The sequence below is a fragment of the Xiphophorus hellerii genome, chromosome 20 (genome assembly GCF_003331165.1).
Source record: "Xiphophorus hellerii strain 12219 chromosome 20, Xiphophorus_hellerii-4.1, whole genome shotgun sequence".
NCBI classification, from domain to species: Eukaryota; Metazoa; Chordata; class Actinopteri; order Cyprinodontiformes; family Poeciliidae; genus Xiphophorus; species Xiphophorus hellerii.
This window is the reverse complement of record NC_045691.1, coordinates 553636-573691: the sequence shown is the minus strand read 5'-3', so window position 1 is coordinate 573691 and position 20056 is coordinate 553636. Positions and strand designations below refer to the sequence as shown.

Below are 20056 nucleotides of genomic sequence, written 5' to 3'. Positions count from 1 at the left end.
GCTGACACTACCTGACTACTTATAAAAAGAGTTCTGACATCTTTCATTGAATGTCATACAACTCAAATTAACAACATTCCTGTGTTAACTGGACCTAATATCAAATTAGATTTAGACCCTTGGTTGACCGCTTTGATATGTTGATGCAAAACACCAAACTTTTGAAGATCAAATGTAGATGCCACACAAACAGTAAGATAAAGCAATGTGAGGAACCGAAATAATAGAAAACAGGCACAGAAACCAACAAGTCGAGTGAGAAATCAAAAATAAGTTAGTTTTTTTGGTCTAGCAGGAAGCTTCAGCATTAATGGGTGTGTGTGATGCTGTTTCAATAAGAATTTGTTCTATGTGTTTCTTGAAACTAGATAATTGTTTTATAGAGGATAATAGTTACTTTGATACTATGTGACTCATTAGTGCATTCCGTTTCATTCAACGACCCATAGAAAATAACATTTCAGACCCTTGGACAGTGCTAGATCATTTTGCCCCCCAAAATAAGGAAACCTTAAGGAAAAGTTTTAAAAATTTAGAATGTGCAAGTACATATTAAAGGGTTCAAGTCTACATTAGTCCCGTGAGCGTTTCTTTTTTTTTTTCCCAAACATTATGCAGACTATATCACATCAAAAATGTCATCTCCACCTAAAAATATTTGCACATTTGGCTAATTGGCAACATTTATTGCTTTGAGCAGAGAAGATAGTAAAGCTGGTGTTCTTCTCTCATCCCAGATGCAGGAGATGGCTTTGCACCACCACCAACAGCAACACCATCACCAGCACCCTGACGGCGCTCATTACGATCCTGCCCGTAACCACCCCATGATAAACAGCTCACCTCCGATACTGCCCAACCCCATGAGCGCACTGTCTCAGCTAAACCCTCAGGTCAGCCGGAGCGCACTGCCTCATGGTTCCCCCTCGCCTCCTGGGAGTAAATCAGCCACACCCTCTCCTTCAAGCTCCAATCAGGAGGAGGAGACAGATCCTCATTCAAAGGTACTGATGTGGCTTCTTTAGTAGAGGCAGGGACTTGTCTGATATGGTTTAATGGCCAGCATAGTAGCATTTTGGAGGAATTCAAAATTATTTTTGAGTTTTTGATAATTTTGCTGGTGCTGGAGTTAAAATTATTACACCACTCTAATGTGTGTAATTGCTTGGTAGTTTAGTACTAAGTTCAGTGTCTTGCCACGTTTGGTTGGTTTTTTGAATGTTGAAAACACACTCTTTATAAGTCAAAAAGGGAGTGCACAAGTTTAACTTTTATAGGAGGTGTTGCAACACGGAAACTTTTGCCCTCTAAGGAAAATAAGACCAATTTAAAATTTGCCAGAAAAAAAAACAAGCAAAAAAACAAAAAAACATCCAAAGTCAAGACTTCTGGAATCATGCTTTTTTGGCGAAATTAGTATAAAATCTACTTATACAGACACCAGAACAAGTTACATGTTTTACATAAGCCAAACACAGAATGCCAGGAAAAGACAGTCACACAAACTGTGAGGCATAGAGGTGGATATGTCATGGTTTGGGAACGGCAGGATCTGGCGATCTCACCATCATACTATTCTACTTTGCATCAAAGGGTGCTTGAGGAAAACTTAAAAACATTCTGTCAGAAAATTCAAGCTGATGTAGAAGTTAGCTGAGAAATAACAAATGGAAAGTCCCTGACTGAGTCAAAGCTGAGATCTTTAGAACAGCCATGAAATGGTAGGGTGTTCTAACTTTTTGCTCAGCTAGAAAATATTTTCTGTAAAGATTAATACAATGCACAATGTGTTGATCATCTGTGAATATATATTTTTTTTCAGAGGTAAAATTGATTAAATATCAATGCATAAACATTTCTCTATGAAGAACTGAATACTCGGTGAGGTTTCCTGTTTTTTTTGGTATTTGAATAACATTTTTGTCGGAAAATCATACACATCTTACCAGTTCAGATCTCTGCCGCTTCTTTAGTCATGTTCAGGTTTAAAGTCTGACTCTAAATTCTGCTTTTGTTGAAATGTCTTTTAACAACAGCAGATCTTTGTTAGCCTGATCCTGTTTATGCACCGTGGCCACAATCCATTTTTACTGCTCAGTTTTCATCAGGAGGAATGCAGATGAGTATATAACTGACTTTGCCATCTCATCAATGTTTCAGATTCATCTCTTTTTAGCCGGCAGTTCGTAGTGATACAGTATAAGTAAATGGGGGATGCTTTGGTTTAAAAAATATATTTCTAGGCCTATACATCTCTGCCGGGCTTCACAGGGCGCATGTGAATAAAAATGATTACCATCTCTTCTATCAGTAAGTAATTCCATTTGCTCTCTCCAATTCATTCTGAGACCACATCAAAGCCAGAGCAGATACATCAGACGATTTAAAATTCCCTTCAGCCCAGGCATGAAAAGTCTGAATTTATGACTTGCTGAGCAACTGCAAAATAAAGATTTGAAAAGGTCTGATAAATTCAACTAGCACATGATATTTCTGACAAAGTGCTCTAGGAGAGAAAAAAGACAATTTCTGTCAACTTGTGAAAGTGTTTCTGTCAGTGAAACATTGCTGCAATATCCAAATGTTGGTTATTGAACTGAGCAATCAAATTATAGAGTTAATTAAGTTTACACGCTTCACCAGGACCCAGTGTTACAGGCATTCATCACATTTACAATTATTCATTTGGTGAAGTTTTTTTTTTTCTTTTCTTTGTACATGTAAATTCTAAAACCAACTTCAGTATCAATAAGCCGTTTCTGTGTTGTGTGTGCACTGATTGTCTTCCAGATGACGGGTGAGAAACGGCCATCTTCAGAGATGATGAAGCCCAAGCCCAAGCCCCAAAAGAAGAAGAAGAAGAAGGACCCTAATGAGCCGACCAAGCCTGTGTCAGCCTACGCTTTGTTCTTCAGAGACACCCAGGCAGCCATCAAAGGACAGAATCCAAACGCAACCTTTGGAGATGTTTCCAAGATAGTCGCCTCCATGTGGGACGGACTGGGAGAGGAGCAGAAACAGGTACACAAAAACACGCATGTTCAGTTGAGTAAATATGATTCAAAGGTACAATGCTTTGGATGCCTTGTTTCACATTTCACACACACGGAATTTCATACTGTGGTGTGTTCAGGCCACATGATGTTCAGTGATAGTTTTCCACCACACACCATCACTCTTCATACACACATCTTGTCTTGGTAGGATTGTAGGAGGGCAATGAATTTTGTGGTTTTCGATTGTTTTTAAAGCTGTTTAATCACTTCAGATTTTTCTTTGTGCAATAAATTTTAATACTTGTATAAATTTTCTTTCACTTCAAAATTATGCCATATTTTATCTTTTACATAAAATCTCACTGAACTATACAACAGTTTGTGGTTGTAAGTTGTAAACTGAAAATGTGAAAACTTTAAAGTGAACTTTTAGATATGGTGAAACAAAAACACTGGTTTATCTAGCAGATAAAATTAGATAAACATTGTAGCTTGTTCCCACAAAATATAAATTTTTTACTTGTTAACCAGTCACTGCTATCACTGAATCAAAGAGAACTACAAAGCTTACGGTACACTTTCTTTCTTCTTCATAAGCATCCTTATTAACATGTCTTTGAGCTTCTTATTTGTTTGCTGTGTGATAAACTTACGCAAGAAAATGTAGTTTTGAAGTAGTACAAACAAACAGCATTTGTACAGATTAAATAGATTTTATAGGCTTTGCATTAAAACAGCTTCGATGACAGCGAGACGTGACACATTTATTTATTTACAATCACGTTTGAAAAGCTTTTAGTTCTTGTTTCATATGTTTACTTTTGGATTACACATTCACAATCAGTACAGAATTAAATGTGATTATTGAAGGAAGTGAAACATTGTTTTTAGCCATCAGCGGTGTAGATGTAATCAGCTAAATTTGGTTTTATTACACCCCGACCTGTGCGTATGAAACCGCCTTAACATTTACTGCAGTTTATTGATTCCCACAATGGAGCACAGTTTCAATTTCATTCAAACATTCCAGACCAACAGAGCTGAATAGGTTTCTGTGTGTTTTGTGGTAACAAATGATAGTGTGAAATGAACGGAAAATGAGACAGTCTGATGATCGTGCGCAGACTCATATTTTTAGAATATCCAGTCAGAGGCACAGCCTATTGGGTGTCAAATAAAAGCACCTGTCTCCATGACAAAGTGCAGCCCATTCTCTGCAGCGCCCCTCTCCAGCATGTGTCTTTTTCTTTCCCGTCCGAACCTGCTTTATACGCCGGACTTTGGAGGCCGGCTGTCCCTTTTATTTGTAGTTAATTTTTGCCACCTTCACCGGGCTCTTCACCATGAATCTTCATTTCGCCGCTGACACCCTTGAATGTGAATTCCTCATTTCCTGTCCTTTTATTTATATCTGTTGCCTGGTGATTTGATCATGCTGGGAATACAAGATTAGCAATTGCCTCGTCCTTGGTTTTCCCTCAAGGACATCTGCTCCAGAAATGTTATTGTTTGTGCTTCTTAACCCTTTGTCTTCTGGCGATTTTTTTCACTGTTTAAATTTTCTGTTTCCTTCTTACACATTTCACATGCATTTGTCCTTCACAGTGGAACCAGGAAAACAGGAACACAACTAACAAGCTAGTAGTACAGCAGCAAAATTGCCCCATTTAGCGTGCCACTCTACAGCTAATTTCTTTATTTCTGCATCACGTGTTTAATCAGACGTGTCAACTCACAGGACACATAATTAACTTGAGTTAATGATTCATTATCGAATGAAATGTAGCACTCTGTCTGGGCAATAACCCCGTGATTGCTTTAATTAATACAATAGACTACCACTGTCATTTATCTTGACAACTTCATGAAATAGTTCAACACAAAAGCAGCATGTAATTCTGAAGTGGATGGAAAATTATGCTTTCAATGTGTTATTACTTTAAATTTATTTTCAAATAAAAAGGTAAGAAGTATGTTGAGCATGTTGTCAGCTCCCATGAGCTAAAACGGTTTAACAACTACATTTCATCACAACTACAGCTCTGCAAAATATCTCAACCTCAGCCCTATTAGATTTTTATCAATTCAGAGAGCTTTTATCTTTGCTGAAGAAAACAATGTGCATGAGGCTGCCACTACCATATTTCACATTGAGATGGTGTGTTCAATGCGTATTGCAGCATTGCAATTTTTGCTTGTAAGCTAAAAGATTCAGGTTTGGTTTCCTATGAGCAGATTGACTTCTTCCATATGTTGCTGTGTATTCTGCATGTCTTGTTGCAACCTGCAAAATGAACTTTTTAGACTTTTTTTTTTAACAATGATTTTTTTCGGCTCTTTCGTAAACACAACATTTGTGGAGAGCAAAATTAACATATGCCCTGTTGACAGATTCTCACACCTGAGCAGATGAACTCTGCAGCTCCTCCATGGGTGTTGAGTGCTTCATTGCCTTCTTTAACGTTTTCAATTATAAAGAAAAGGATCTAGCATTTTCCTTCCAATTTACAATATAACATTAGTTTGTGTGCATCTACCAAATGAACGCCAAATAATGTACAGAAGTTAATGGTAGCAAAAAATCCCCCCAAAAATTCAAAGGGTATGAATAACACTTAATAAAGTCCTTAAAATGTCTCCTCAAAGGTCCATAACTACAAAAACATATCTTCTTTGCTGTAACTCTCGTAAATTGCATCTGTAAGGAAAGCTGTTCATGCCAATTTCTCATTCCTGAAAACATTTTCAACATACAGCTTCAATTTTATAGTTAACTGTTCCTGATCTGTTTACATACACACCACTATGCTTTTCCTTCCAACATGCGGTCGTCACATCATCACTGTTGAGGTGTATTCTTTAATGTCTCAGTCAGACCCTCTGGAGCCTTGCAGGAACACCAGAATGTAAACACAACCCTTCCCCTACACACAGGTTTGTTTTAACTAGATCAGAGCTCCTGTTTCCAATTATCTATAGCGCTTCTCAAACATACCATGCAGCAAAAATTCACATAAATGCAATAAAGGAAGCACGTTTTAGACCTTTGAATTGGACAAGATCAACACTTTTTCACTGTTATCATTTGCTTTTTGCTTGTGATCCTGTTTGTTGATCTTCATTATGTTTCTTCTACTTCCCCTGTGTTATCCAAAAGTACAGCATAACAAAGACATGTTTATGTTCATTTTTTTTTTCTTTTTCTTTATATTTTTTTCTAGTTATGCAGGTTCCAATGACCTGTGCTTTAAAGTGTAAGATCAATGGGTTATTTGGGCTGCGTTATTCCTCAAGGTGCCTACATGTTAATGTTGCCCCAGAAACATAAAAGAACACTTTTCTTGTTTTTGTTATTTGAGATTAAGATCAATTTTCAGTTTTTACAACAGTGAAAAGGGGGGTAATGATAATGGATTTGCGTAGGAGTGAGGGGAAACCTTAGCTTTATTTAATTGAGTCCATGTTTTGGATTTGTGTGCTTTTGAAAGGTCAGAGACCAAAAAAAAAGCAAAAAAACAAAAACAGACTGTCAATTAATTTAAGCTGCATGTTTGGATTTTAAACTCCTTGTTTAGGCTCAGATTTTGTACACTTTTATTATGTTAGTTTTTCTTTCCTCTCCCCTCTTTACACCTCTAACATTTCTCATCCATTACTACTTAGTATGTCTTTCATTTTATCCTCGGTTGCCACCATCCCCACCCTTACTTCTGTTTCTCACCGATTATTTGGTTTTACGTTCGCAGGGTAATCATTCCCATCGGTGTCAGCAGGGCGCAGGGTTATTGTCTCCTGTAATTAACTGGTTATCAAACAAGAACAATTCATTAAGGTACAATTAGGGGGCTAATTCAGATGGGACACCTCTGTGCTGGGATTACGTTGGAGGCATATGCTATCCCTCCTTGCAGCTTTGTTATTTTTAATTCATACTGACCTGCAGCCTTTGACGGCTTCAACCACTAATGAATCCACTCACTTTGGAATAATTAGACATCCTTAGGCATAGTAATTTGCTTGAAAGTATCTGTCGTTGCATAGATCATTAGCTGTGTTAAATTAATTTGAAATTAAGGCTGCTGGGAGTAGTTTGAGTTAATAAAAGCAAAGACTTTTAGTCTATAAGATGCAAAGAGTGACTTAAGAAATGATTTTGAAAACTTTAGGAAAATTGACAGTATTTTCCTATGCTTGCTGCATAATGTATAGACATTTATTGCCTTGCAGAAATTTTTTCACATTGTGCTGCATTACAACACACTTTAATGTATTGCATGAGGATTTTGCTTGATAAAACAGCACAAATTAGTGCATAACTGTGAAGCGGAAGGAAAATGATACATGGTTTACAGAAGTTTACAGAAAACAGAAGTGTGGTATGAAGTTCCCTCCCCTCCAGGCTCAGTGCTGTGTAAAACCAGTGCAACATGTCTAAGTGAACTTTCACTAGACTCATATCCTTTGGAACCCATGAATGAGTTTATTCTAAAATTTTCCCTTTTTTATCTTCTAGCTCTTTTCCATTACATCAACATAATACTGCCACCACCATGTTCATTATTTGATTAATTCTGATTGGCAGTGTTACTTTGCATGATTATTTTGCAGGCAGGCCAAAAGGTTCATTTTTGATCTCCCCTTAGCATCTTTGTCCACAGGTTTGCTATGGCTTCTACGTGGCTTATTTGCGTATAGCAACTTTAAAAGAACTCTTACAGCTTTCTTTCAACCATGACTTCTTCTTACCACCAAGGCTACAATTGTGAAGCACACAACAAAATATTTTCCCATCAACAGATTCTCTTACCTAAGCTGTGGATCTCTGCAACCCCTCCAGAGTTAGCTTGCGATTCTTGGCTGACTTTTCGATTACTGCCTATAGTTTACGCTTCATTTCCTTACAACTGAACTGTTCTCTGGAAGGTGTTGGTGTAACATGACAAAATGTGAAAACAGGGGAATTAATACTTTTGGATGCTGCTGTATATCAAGGTAATAATGATAATATTGTAAATATGGATGAGTGAGAGGATAAACATCAGCTGTTTGAGCAAGAGATTGTATCCGGCTTCATCCCGCTTTGTTTGCTGTCTTGCTTGTTTGCTTGTTTGTTTATTGAGTGCGTGCGTCAGCGGCTGCCAGCCTATGCTCACTTGGCAACCCATGAATGCTTAATGGTTATTCTACCCCACCTCTCTGAGAAGAGATGACCCTGCCCATGTAGCCACTGACAGTATCTCATAGAGGATCAGTAATTACCCGCTGCATTCACTCACGCAAAGAAGAGTGCCCTCCTTCATATTAAAATGCTGAGATCTGAGTCTTTTCTATTGATTTGAGGGTGGACTTTCTGACACTTTCTTTTGCTGCATGAAAAAGGCAGCAGCAGCTGCACACAGGCCGTGAGTGACATGTGATGACATTAACTTGAATTCCCTGTCTCAACGCATCATTTGAGGTTCATTCAGACAGTTCAAGATTGCCTTTTTGCTAAAGCTGTTTTGAGTTCTTTTATTTTTTTTCTCTCTCTCTCTCTCACATCTGAGTGATTTGCTGCGACATCAGCTCTGATTAAGAGATGAGCAACAGCCTTAATAGAGAAGAACACTGAAAAAGAAGCGTGCAGAGCGACAAACAGGCTTTCGCTCCTCGTTTAACTTCTATTTTCATGTTATTGTGTAGAATCTTTCTTGACATTTCATTTTGAGCTGAATTGGATTTTCAAGAAGCAAATGGTTCGAATGCATCAGCATCATGCAGATGGGCAAAAATCTCCTTGACCTGATAATTGTGCGGCAAATGCATGTGAAATGTTTTTTTGTTTTTTTTTCCATCTCAGCCCTGACTCCCCGAATCTCATCCGCATCAGTCAGTGTGAAACGGAGGGTCATTGCAACCTTTAGTATCGGCTTGTAATCAAACATTGTTGTTGTTGTGTTTGTTCCTGCAGAGCTACAAGAGGAAAACAGAGGCTGCTAAGAAGGAGTACCTGAAAGCCCTGGCCGCCTACAGAGCCAGTCTGGTTTCCAAGGTAACAGTGGGGGTCACATGTTTGATATACATGGGTCAGCTGCAATATAAGGGATGATAAATTAGACAGAATTCCTCTCTCATTCCAAAGAAAAGGTCAACTAACAACAAAGATGGTTTAGTACGTCTTCATGTAGACATATATATGCATTATGATTGAGTTGAATAACAATGCATGTTTCAATGTTATCATGTCAATATGTAAATGTATTTATGAGTGGAGGTAAAAGAGAAAGGCTGTGCGTGTGCTCCAAAGAAAACAGGGAAAATTAGGCCTGAAACACACCTCAATTTGTAACCTGGGGAGAAATAAAAAGTAATAGTGCACGTCTGCGTGCCTGCTCATCAGCGTGCATGTGTAAGAGCAGGAGTGGACATTACCTGTCATTTGCCGTCCTCCTGGTGCTTGGTTCCTCCCCGGTGGGCTGCTAATGTGTTGGCTGAGGTTTGCTCACATCCACTGCCCTCTCTTTGAAGCAGTTTAAGTCCAGACCATTACCATTTTTTGACTGATCATGTTTGTGCAAAAAGAGAGAGCTCATGTATGAAGCTTAAAAGCAGTTGTAGCACTGTTCCAACTTCATTTCATATCTGTCCCCACATTGTTCTACATATTGAGATCTAAATTACATTAGCATTTGCCAAGCTCCTCCTCCTCGCCCTCTCTAGCCCTCCTCCCCCGAATGGGACGCCACACTTCCTCTCACGCTCATGTGCAGAAAACAAGCACCTTGATTAAGGCATGAATAGTTAATTCATCAGCCTCTTCACTGTGCCATACTTTCTACTCAAAAGACTATTCTCATCTCTTGTCTCTAGTGCGATTACACATTCAGGGTATCCTATGCAGAGGCTTGATTGATGCCATATGATGGTAGTTTGAGAGTCAAAGAAAAAAAAAATCTGACAGACAAAAATAAACCTGCAAACCTTCGCTCTCTCGTTCAGGAGGAGCCATCTGAAAGCAGGACTGAGCCTCATCCTTCAAAATGACTCTCTTATTTTTTTTTTTTAATTACAGATGAAGGAGTCTTTTCAGAGTGAATTGGGGTGGGTGGAATTGGAGGTAATTGGAGGATCATTTGAAGGATTTACATCCTGTGTGTGCACCTGTTGCCCTTTTGTTTTGTGACATTTGTCAGTTTATGTAAGAAGAAAAGAACAAAAAGTTTGATTGCACCTCTAAATACCATTGGCCCTTCCCTTGTGTCTGAAAATTAAAATAAAAAAAAGTTTAAAAAGATAAAATGTCTTTTAGCATAAACCATCTCCACTCCATCTACTGTAATACACCCTCTTTGACTATCCACTTAAAAATGAGCTCTAACAAATCAAATCCATCATCTCACTCTTCCCCTTCTCCCTTCACCTCATTTCTTCCTTATTTCATTTTCCACTTGACCCCTGCAAATGTTCCTGTCCCCCTGCTTTATCTGCTCCTTCATATCGTTCCATTGATTATTTGAGGGATTTGGCTGGCTGGATGGGAGCCATTACTAAATAACAGACCACCACACATCATTCTAGTAAGTCTGACAGTTAATGAGAAAGAATCCCTGTGCTTCATACATGCATCTGCATCTTCCCCAGGGAAAGAAAGGGAGACTGAGAGACCTGCTGAGTGAATGTTTATAGATGTAGATGAATGCAGTGGTGGGCGGATGGGTGGGTGGAGTTAATGAATAAATAGAAGATGAAGAAATAACAAGAGTGGACACAAGTTAACATACTCTAAGCTCTTTAATTTAAGGTAAAAATGTCATTATGTGATTAATGAAGGACCCAAACGCAGGGACTGATGGTGCCTGAAATAAGTAGAGTTTTAATAATGAGATAACAAAAGAACTTACAGGGGGGATCAAAGGCAGAGCAGGACACGGAGCTTGGGCGGCATAACAGAATGAACCAGCAACAAGTAATGAAAACCAGTGAGCTTATACATAATGAGGCAAGGAGAAGGGTATTGGATACAGGTGAGCTAATCCAGAAATTTGTAACAGCTGTGGAGAGCAAAACACAAAGACTGAGGGAAGGTGAATAACGCAGAGGTAGCTGAACTAAACACAAAGGAAACTCAGTGTTATCCTCTGCTGTTTACATGTTGATATCTCCTTTGCATCTTATGAATAAACTAAAATTAGACTAATTAAATGCCCTTGAATGAAGGGATGCTCCAATCAGTATTGTGTGCCCAATTTCCCATTTTATTTTTTTATTAACTGCAAAATTATGATCTTCTGAAACAGATTTTTGCCAGTTTTATTTTCTCATTAAACACTTTAATGACAAAGATTTAAGAAATCTGTTAAAAAAAGTACTCCTCTTTTCTTTTCTCAGTTCTTCTCTGCTCTTTTCAAATAAACGATTAACAGTTTAAATTCTTTATGGCTTACAACACTCCTGTTTAAAGATGTTGTGATGTAACACAGTGGTAAACATCCTTATAGAATTAAATCCAGCTTTTTATAAAGGAAATCAAGAATCCCCAGTTTTAGTCATTAATCTGTTTGAAGCTTGGCACAAAGCTGAGCAAATTCTGTTTACATCACAGCTTTTTTGGCATTTGTTTCTGCATCAGCTACACACACACTAATATACATATATAATAGTTTTTGTATCTTAACTTAGCTGCCGCTAAGTCATGATAACAGATTGCAAATATAATGATAGCATCAAAATAGTCAGGAGGATAAACTTTGTAGTTACACATTTGTAAAGCAGTATCCACAGCAAATTATGTTTAATCAAATAAAGTCTGATTAATCTGTGAAATTCTTTTGCAATGAGATTAATTACTGTGTTTTGGTTTGTCCTGTTTTGCTTTTAGACGTATAACGACCCTGGGGAGAATAAAACTGCCCAAACGAGCCAGGCCTCTCCACATATGATGCCAACCAACTCGCTGTACAGTGTGCCACCTCCCCCACAGCCGTCATCGCCATACCTGGGACCCGGGGCCTTCCCTCTAACCGACCTGCAGAGCTATGCAGGCCACGCCCCACGCCACACTCTGTCACAGACCCTCAGCCAATCCCCAATGCTGCCCAGCATTAGTGCCTCCCCACCTTCCTCCTTCCAGATCAGCCCGCCGCTTCACCCCCACCAGCAGCTCTCCCTGCACCAGAGCTCGCTCCTCAACCAGCCCATCCGAATGCAGCAGGTCCAGTCCCAGCCAATCATCTCTCACCAGATGGGGCTACAGGCCTCTCTTCACTCCCCACCTCCAGGGCAGCAGGTACAGAAATAAACTGAGACAAATCTGATGATGAGTGTAATGAGATCTCTGCTCAGGGGTTTTGCTTAATTTTTTGTGAATTATCTCCTTTAGGGTTTTTCCCACCTCCAGTCAGAGTACCAGAAGAGCATTGGGGGTTCCCAGTCACCAGGAGCTCCTGGCTCTGGGGCCCGGTCCTGGAGTGGCTCAGACCCAGGAGTGGGATGGAGAATACTGCAATCGGGAGTGCGGCAACCACTGCAGGTCAGTGTATACGCAATCAATTGATCAAAAGTTATAGTCTTACAACGGTCCACTTCACGGACATGTTTTATGCTATGGCTTAGCATCGTTTATTAGAAATACTTAAGGTTGATTCATGTTTTGTGTCAGATTATTGAACTATATGACAAGTTGTAAAACCAAGTCTGTTAAAAATACAGATACATTGCAACAAAAAAGAAAATTATTGAAAATGTAATACAATAATTCAACTCAAAAATGAAAACTTTCATATTATATAGACTCATAACACACAGTGATTTATTTCACTTATGTATTTCTCTTAATTTCATAACTATTTCTTACAGCTTAATGAAAACATAATGTTTAGTTTTTTTCAGAAAATTAGAATGTTCCATAAAAGCAAATAAAAGAGACCTCCACACAAAAACCCGAATCAAATATTTGAGCAATTTGTAGATTGTAGAAGTAGGTAATGTGCTAATTCAGCCTCCAACAACTAATGACTGGAGTTGAACTACACATGCATGGAACTGACTTTACACTCTCCACAAGGAGAATAAGGTGAAAAAGGTGAAATTCTCAAAGAACCTGGAACTTCACAAAGGATGATGAAGAATTTTTTAATAGAAAGAAGGAAAAAGTATTGTAGAAGGAGGTGCAAACAATCAGGGCTAGCCCCAAGCTGAGGATTGTGAAGCAAACCCTATTCAAGGATTTGGACAGCAGTCAGCATTAGCAGCCACCACACAGACACATCCAAGACGTTGGCTACAAGTGTTGTTTCCCTGTGTCCCGTCTTGAAACCTGAGATCTGCCAGGGAAAAAAAGATGACTTCCAGCTTTCCTCTTCTAACAAGATTTATGGAGATGATTTACTTTCCAACAACACTTAGCCTGTTCTCTAACTGCCAAAAGTACTAGCACCTGTTGAGCTTTCTATCACTAGGTTTATTGATCCTAGCTATCAAACAGTTCATTAAGTTTAGCTCATGATTCAATTAGTTTAAAAAGTTGTCTCTCCAAGGAAATCCAGCAGATTGCAGTATAAGTGTGACGTGTTTCACTTTTTGAATTGAATTACTGAAATAAATGAATGATATTGTAACTTATTACAATTTACATTAAGCATACAATTTGCAAACATGTTTGAGGTTGGCCTCGGATTTTATTGTATAAGGGCTGAGAGTTGTAAGACCAAGTGAAGATTTTAAGACAAAAGAAAAACTAAAAACTAATATAAAGAGATACTTATAACCTCAGCATTTGTATATTGACAGAGATTGAAGCTCTGCTTCTTCATAGCAGATTTAAAATCCATACTTTTTTATGCTCATGAAATCCGATTTTTTATTTAATTCTAAAAAGCTTAAACTTAAGCTAAAAGTAGAACAACCAAGTCCATGATAACAAGACAAAAAAGTATTTTTACATTCTTTTGATGTTTTATTTTTGTTAATAAAGTCAGCAAATTTTTGTTTGTTTAATTTCTTTTCTTTTTTTTTGCTCTTGTGTTACAGTGGAAGCATGATAGGCAGGGACAAGCCCCTCTACCTCACCTGAAACTGAAGATTATCCTCTGCTGACAAATGACGACACCGAGGAGTCTATTCTCATCCCGCTCTGTTCTCCTCACCCAGCCCCGACCTCCTTCCTCTCACATCATGTGTACACTTTACATACAGCCACACACAAACACATTCAGATTCCTGAAACTGTTATCATCAACCTGTTTATTTTTCATTGTTAATGTAATTATTATTTCTTGCAGTTTCTAGAGTTTGTGACCAGTTTTTTGACTAGATGACTACTGTCTGTACCACTTATTGTATTAACAGTCTTCTTGCTGTTTAAATTTGCCAAGCACTTATAAAATCCCTCCCCCCTTTTCCTTCTCTTCCTCCTCCTCTTCTTCTTCCTCATCCTCCTCCTTCTCGTCCTCCTCCTCCATGCCTCCTCAGTTATATGTCTGAGCCCTCTCTGATCTGGGCTGTGGAGTGCTCCTCTTGTGTGTCACCATCAAAAAGACCCCTTAGGGATCCCATTCAGCTTTAAGTAGAAAAAAATAAGTGTTCCTCCTTTTTTCCACCCTATTTTTGTAGTTTTCTTTGCTTTTGTTGGTGTTTCTGTCTTATTTATTTCTTGCTGGCTATTTTGTTTCTCTCTCTCTTTTTTTGCATTTTTCCTAGTAAGCCCTGTATCATAGAGAAATATTAACTCCTAGTATGTTGAGCATAGGCCTTGATGTTATGGTAGCTGTGCTTACGGGCCAGAAGATTAAAGGCTTGGTGGGGAATGAGACAGAAAAACAAAGCAAATCTTTTTATTATTAATAAAGACCTGTAGAGGTCTACTGAGCTGTCACAGTGTGATTGTAACTATCACTTTTGTGGAATCAAATTGGGAATTAAAAGTCCAAATAGATTTGTTCCTCTAAAAGTACATGTATGTTAATGTATGTGTGTGAGTACGTCAGGACGTTAGAATGTACCCCATTCATGGCGTGGTATGAGTGTGTGCGACCAGAGGACTAGTAAGTGTGACTCTCCTCTGTGTTTGAGTCTTTCCTGTGAATTTAACAATCCCGTGCAGCTGGATTTCGGAGGAGTATTTCACACTTTCACTCTCGCATTAAATCTGTGCTCACTCGTGTGTTGTTGTTTTATTCAGACAAAATTCAGACCGAATATACAATATATGTCCTGCAGACCAGTAAACAGAAAGAGCAGGTGAGAGACAGAGAGCACAGAGATGGAAAAGAAATGCTGTGAGATAAAATGAGATGTAAGTTTCAGATAGGAAAGTAGGGGGTGGGATTAATGCCTCAAAATAATCACCCCTCCCTTCGTTTGTTTAGCTGTCTGACCAATGTATCCATGTTGTCTCCTCACCACCCAGGAGGGGGGGGGGGACCTGCAACGTGAACATACACATCACAAGTAATTTTTATAAGTTTCTGGTTCGTGTTTGGTTGTGTTTTTAAACTCTTGTGTGATTAACGGAAAATGCATTTTGCTGACAAAGACAATCTCGTTTTTATCTCTTTTGTGTAGCAGAATTTCAGTTCTAGTCGCTGCAAACACAATAACATTTTAAGTTGTGTAAAAAAAATACAAAACAAACAAAAAAAACTGCCAACTGTAGTTTATAGTATTTGTAAAACAAGTAATGATAAATATTTGAAATGGTTATTCCTACATTGTTCCTTTTTTTGCTAGTTACCCATCAGCTGTTTGAACAGGTTTTCTTATTTATAAAAGAAATGAGATCAATTTTGCTTTCTTACAATGGAGGTGTATTTTTTATTCTTATTTTATTATTCCTCTGCTTTGGTTTGATAAATAATGATGATGACGATCACAAGGATGATTATTTAGTTATTTTTTTATATATTTGGATGCTGCCTTCTTTTTCTTTCCTTGCCAGCAGCATCACTTTCTGTCATAATGCTTCTTTTATTTCAGACCTGCATAATAAAGAAAAAAGTTCAAAAAGTGAGCTTGACCACATGTCATTTCATTTCCCCATGGACATATTTTCATCTTCTGTCGTCTTCTCTCCAATTAGACGATCACACCTGTTGTTGAAGACTTTATAATAGCTATCATAAAAGCAGAGAAACACCCCCAACTCTCTCTTCTGCACTTTATATCCACACTTTAGAGGGGTCACATGTTTTGTTTCCCGTATTTATATTTAGCCCCAGTGGCATTAGCTAATTAACCATGGCTGGCTACAGTGAGCACCAGCCAGCATGGATATTGCCAGTAAACTATCTCAACGAACAGAGGAGCAGATGCAAGGAGACGTTTTGCTTTTGCTTGTGAAAGTAGTGCATCGTAGGCGTCTAGTGTGAGATAAAGAGTACGGGAAAAAAAAATCCAATGCGCATACAAACTCAGGCAACCGTCCAAGTGCTGATTTTACCCCAATTGCAAACACATCTTCTTAGAGACTTCATGAAAGAAGTCTAGAAGAGATTGAAATGAAACTGTCACGATCCTCACATTCAATGTTTTATTCATTTAACGCCTGCCTGCCTTTTCTTCTACGGTGGCATTGAATTGGCAACTAGATCATTATTGGACAATTGGGAAACCTGCCACTTTGTGATATGACACACATTATACGAAAATCACAGTCATACATTCTTAATGCAGTGTCAGATAAGAGGGAGTTTGGGTGCAGCCACACAGTCTTGGCTCTGTGCCTTTTGTGTACATAAATGAATATCATCCTATATGAAACTAAGTGTGTGTTTTCTTTGCGTAGCGTAATCTCTGTTCCTGAGCTTTGTGCTTACAAAAACAGTATTGTGACAATGAGATCTCCCTTATTTTACAAAAATATAAATCGAGCACACTCTACCATTAGACTTTTATTGTCTATAGTCATTCTGTCATAAATACTGCAAAGGGACAGCATCACTTTGACACTCTTGTCAGCACTTTTTATCCTATTCCTCATCCCCAAGTTGAAGTCGGGAGGCCAACGGTAGTGAAAAAGGGGCAATTTATGGTTGTGGTTTTCAATGTGATCCTGTCAAACACTGACCATTTTAGTTTACATAACTTTATGTAGATTGATTTAGTGGATTACAATAATAAAAAACATGTTATCTGTCAAGGTGTAATACTAATTCTAAAGCACATGCAACACATTTCTATCCAAGTCCATACATTTTTTACACACTGGTTTGGATTTATTATCACATTTATGAATGTGTAGAGCAGCATTAAGAGCCAAAAACATTGTGTCACTAGTCTTTAATTAATATTGATGGAAAATGTAAGTGTTCAGGGGTGCATAGCTTGTGGGTGCCATGAGCACTTAAAAGAAGTTAAATGTCATCAGCCAGTTTTTCTAAACAGGTTTTCTATTCCTTTTTAGCATATCTAGTCAGTGGGTAGTGGGTGCATACTGTGTTGCGCATGTGCATGTCAGTAGGAAAATGCTGACACACACTTTAACTAGCTAATGACACTAAAGTTTGACTCTCACTTTCAGCTTCCAATTTGGCACTAAAGAACTTTATCACCGTTTTTAAGGTATCTGCACTGCTATTGGTTGTCCCTAGTTTAAACTGTAAAATATCCCCATTAAACCTGAACTGTGTGGTTCAGACTGCACTATGTAACATCTGTACATGGTGCAAAGGTCATTTACGACAATTTGGGATTCATGGAAGCTTTTATTTCTATTTCTGAAAACTGGAAAACTTGCAAAAGCACCACATTAGATCGAGTAGGAGAAACACATTATTTAGACTGGTCAAACCTGGACATTTCTATTACAAGTGTAGTTAATGTATGCAATATCTATCCACTGGGCAGTAAAATAAATCCCATATGGATTTGTATTGTTTTTGACACACCTCAATATTGTAGATCACTTAAGAAAATGTTTATTTTATATGACCAGAGAAAAAAAAAATAGAACATATTTTTCAAATGATTTCAGATATTGTGAGAAAGTAGTTACATATCTAACCCATATTGCCCCTATGTAAAAACACAAGTAGCCATTATATTGATTTATTGTTATAACCTTGTTGGCAATAACTGGCATCAAGCAAAAATACTTTTATATCATTACGAAAGCTATTGCATTATTCTTGAATTGTTTTAAGCTCACCACATTTGAGGATTTTCAAGAATAAGCAGCCTGTTTCTTGAAAACAGGCTGCCAGAGCATACGCTTGAGCCTAAGATCACAAACTGACTGCGAACATCAGGGCAATATTTATACAAGAGAAAAGACATACCCAGCTATTTTCTGTTAGTAGTAGGAGTAGTATTTCTATTATCTGCAAGACTTTATTATTAGCGCAGATAAATGTTGATTTTAGGTGATCAGTGTTTAAATTGTTAAACCTAACTCAACTACATGTTGTGAACTCTAAATGCACCGAAGCTGTCGCATTCACCCAAAATCTTCCAGTTGCAACTTTGATGGCGCAACAGAGAAACAAACGGCAGGAAATGTGGGCGGTTTTGACAAGAAACGAGTTTCGCTTTGTCTTCGGAATCAGTTAAGGTTTCTTTTTTCTGCTGACTGTACAGCACATAATTTATCAATTTCTCGTTGAATGATCCAGACGCATTCACTCTGATTGCAATTAATACCTTTTTTGAATGGTATTAACAAATTGATCATAATCATTACAGGATTATGAGATAAAAAAAAAATAATGACAATGAATTGGTGGAAACCCCCTTTTTAAAAGAACAAACAGTAATTAATTATTTATTGGAGTAGTTTTACAGTCCTTGTGCACATTCACCAAATAATGTAGCAAACAAACAGAACACAACAAAATCTATCTTCAGGGCCGTGCCGTGTGGCAAGCAGCACTGTGGTTTCACACTTGTAGATATTGACGTAATCCAAGGTACCTGCAATGTAAACTTTGAAAACCATTATTTGCTACATGCGGTGGCCAAACAAAACCAATTTCCTGTTTTAATGATAGAGCTAACAAATAACGTACAAACTTGTTGCTGCACCTTCATGCAACAGTCAGAACTTAGCTCTTTTTCTTCTCTGCTTATAATTCTCCTGTGAATCATTGTGAATCATTGTGAAACATCGGGTGATGGAGAATTTCTCTCTATGACTCCATTAAACCAAATTTAAATTTCTCAATATCAAACTATCAACAGTGTAAGATGAGTTCAAAGATTGTATAAAGTGTGTGTTTAGAGTCAGATTTCTGATGCAACATGTGCAAAGATTTCTCAGTACAAATATTGTTAGCCAAACATATCCGAGTTTGGCTATTTTTGTGACATATTTTATAGGATGTTTATATACCATGATGTCAGTTTCCTCTCTAGGAAGACCAAGCTGTAAATAAAGTCAATGTTTTTGAATTTCTTGTTGATTGCTAGGTTGTGGATCTGGGCATTAAAACAATGGTGACACAAAGATAAACTTCTTAATCAGAAGTGAGTCCCCCCACCCTCGTTCCTCACATGACCCCTCATATTTGCCTGGCGGCTTTATGGGACATGTGTCCTCATCCCCACTGAAAACCTTTTGACTAAGAGCTAAAATAAAGAAGCCACACTTTTTCTCACACCTCAGCAGTTCTTAAATCTTGACATGAAGTGCAGATGAGTCAAAACGAGAACCACACATATAACCATTTTCTCATAACCCCCTTCAGTCGTCTGTGAAAGGCAGGTCTCGTTATGCACTGGATCACCTCAGAGTCGAGCCACAGAAACACGACCAGCCATACGTAGTCATTTTAGATGTTTGTTAAACACCACAGCTGCTCTGTTTGAGCAATATCGCCCACACATGCTGCACCTCAGATCCTCTGATAACTGCGTGATGGAGAGAGTTTGTGAAACAAACGGTTATGTTATTGAAATGAGGTTCTGCTCCAGATGTCTGGGATTTAAAAGTTGTTATGAGATAACATTGTAGTTACTTAGGAAGTTAGGTATTCGTCTCTGTCATGCATATGGCATGTAACAGTGTTTGAATTAGCCTGAAGATCAGATTGGGAACAGATTCAACTGAATGTAGTGCAGCATGTTGGCATGTTGTATAATAGACAGTCCTA

The 20056-nt window shown here is 38.1% G+C and overlaps 1 protein-coding gene across 1 annotated transcript; it reads left to right on the top strand.

The window, feature by feature from the left end:
* Nucleotides 1-737: 737 nt before the first annotated feature.
* On the top strand, nucleotides 738-15135 carry LOC116711139 (TOX high mobility group box family member 2-like). The gene is given in 7 exon segments (XM_032550525.1): nucleotides 738-1004; nucleotides 2791-3021; nucleotides 8947-9027; nucleotides 11854-12261; nucleotides 12355-12426; nucleotides 12428-12504; nucleotides 14004-15135. Coding segments are annotated over 7 exon segments (1179 nt in total). The 3' UTR covers nucleotides 14047-15135.
* The last annotated feature ends 4921 nt before the right edge of the window (nucleotides 15136-20056 follow it).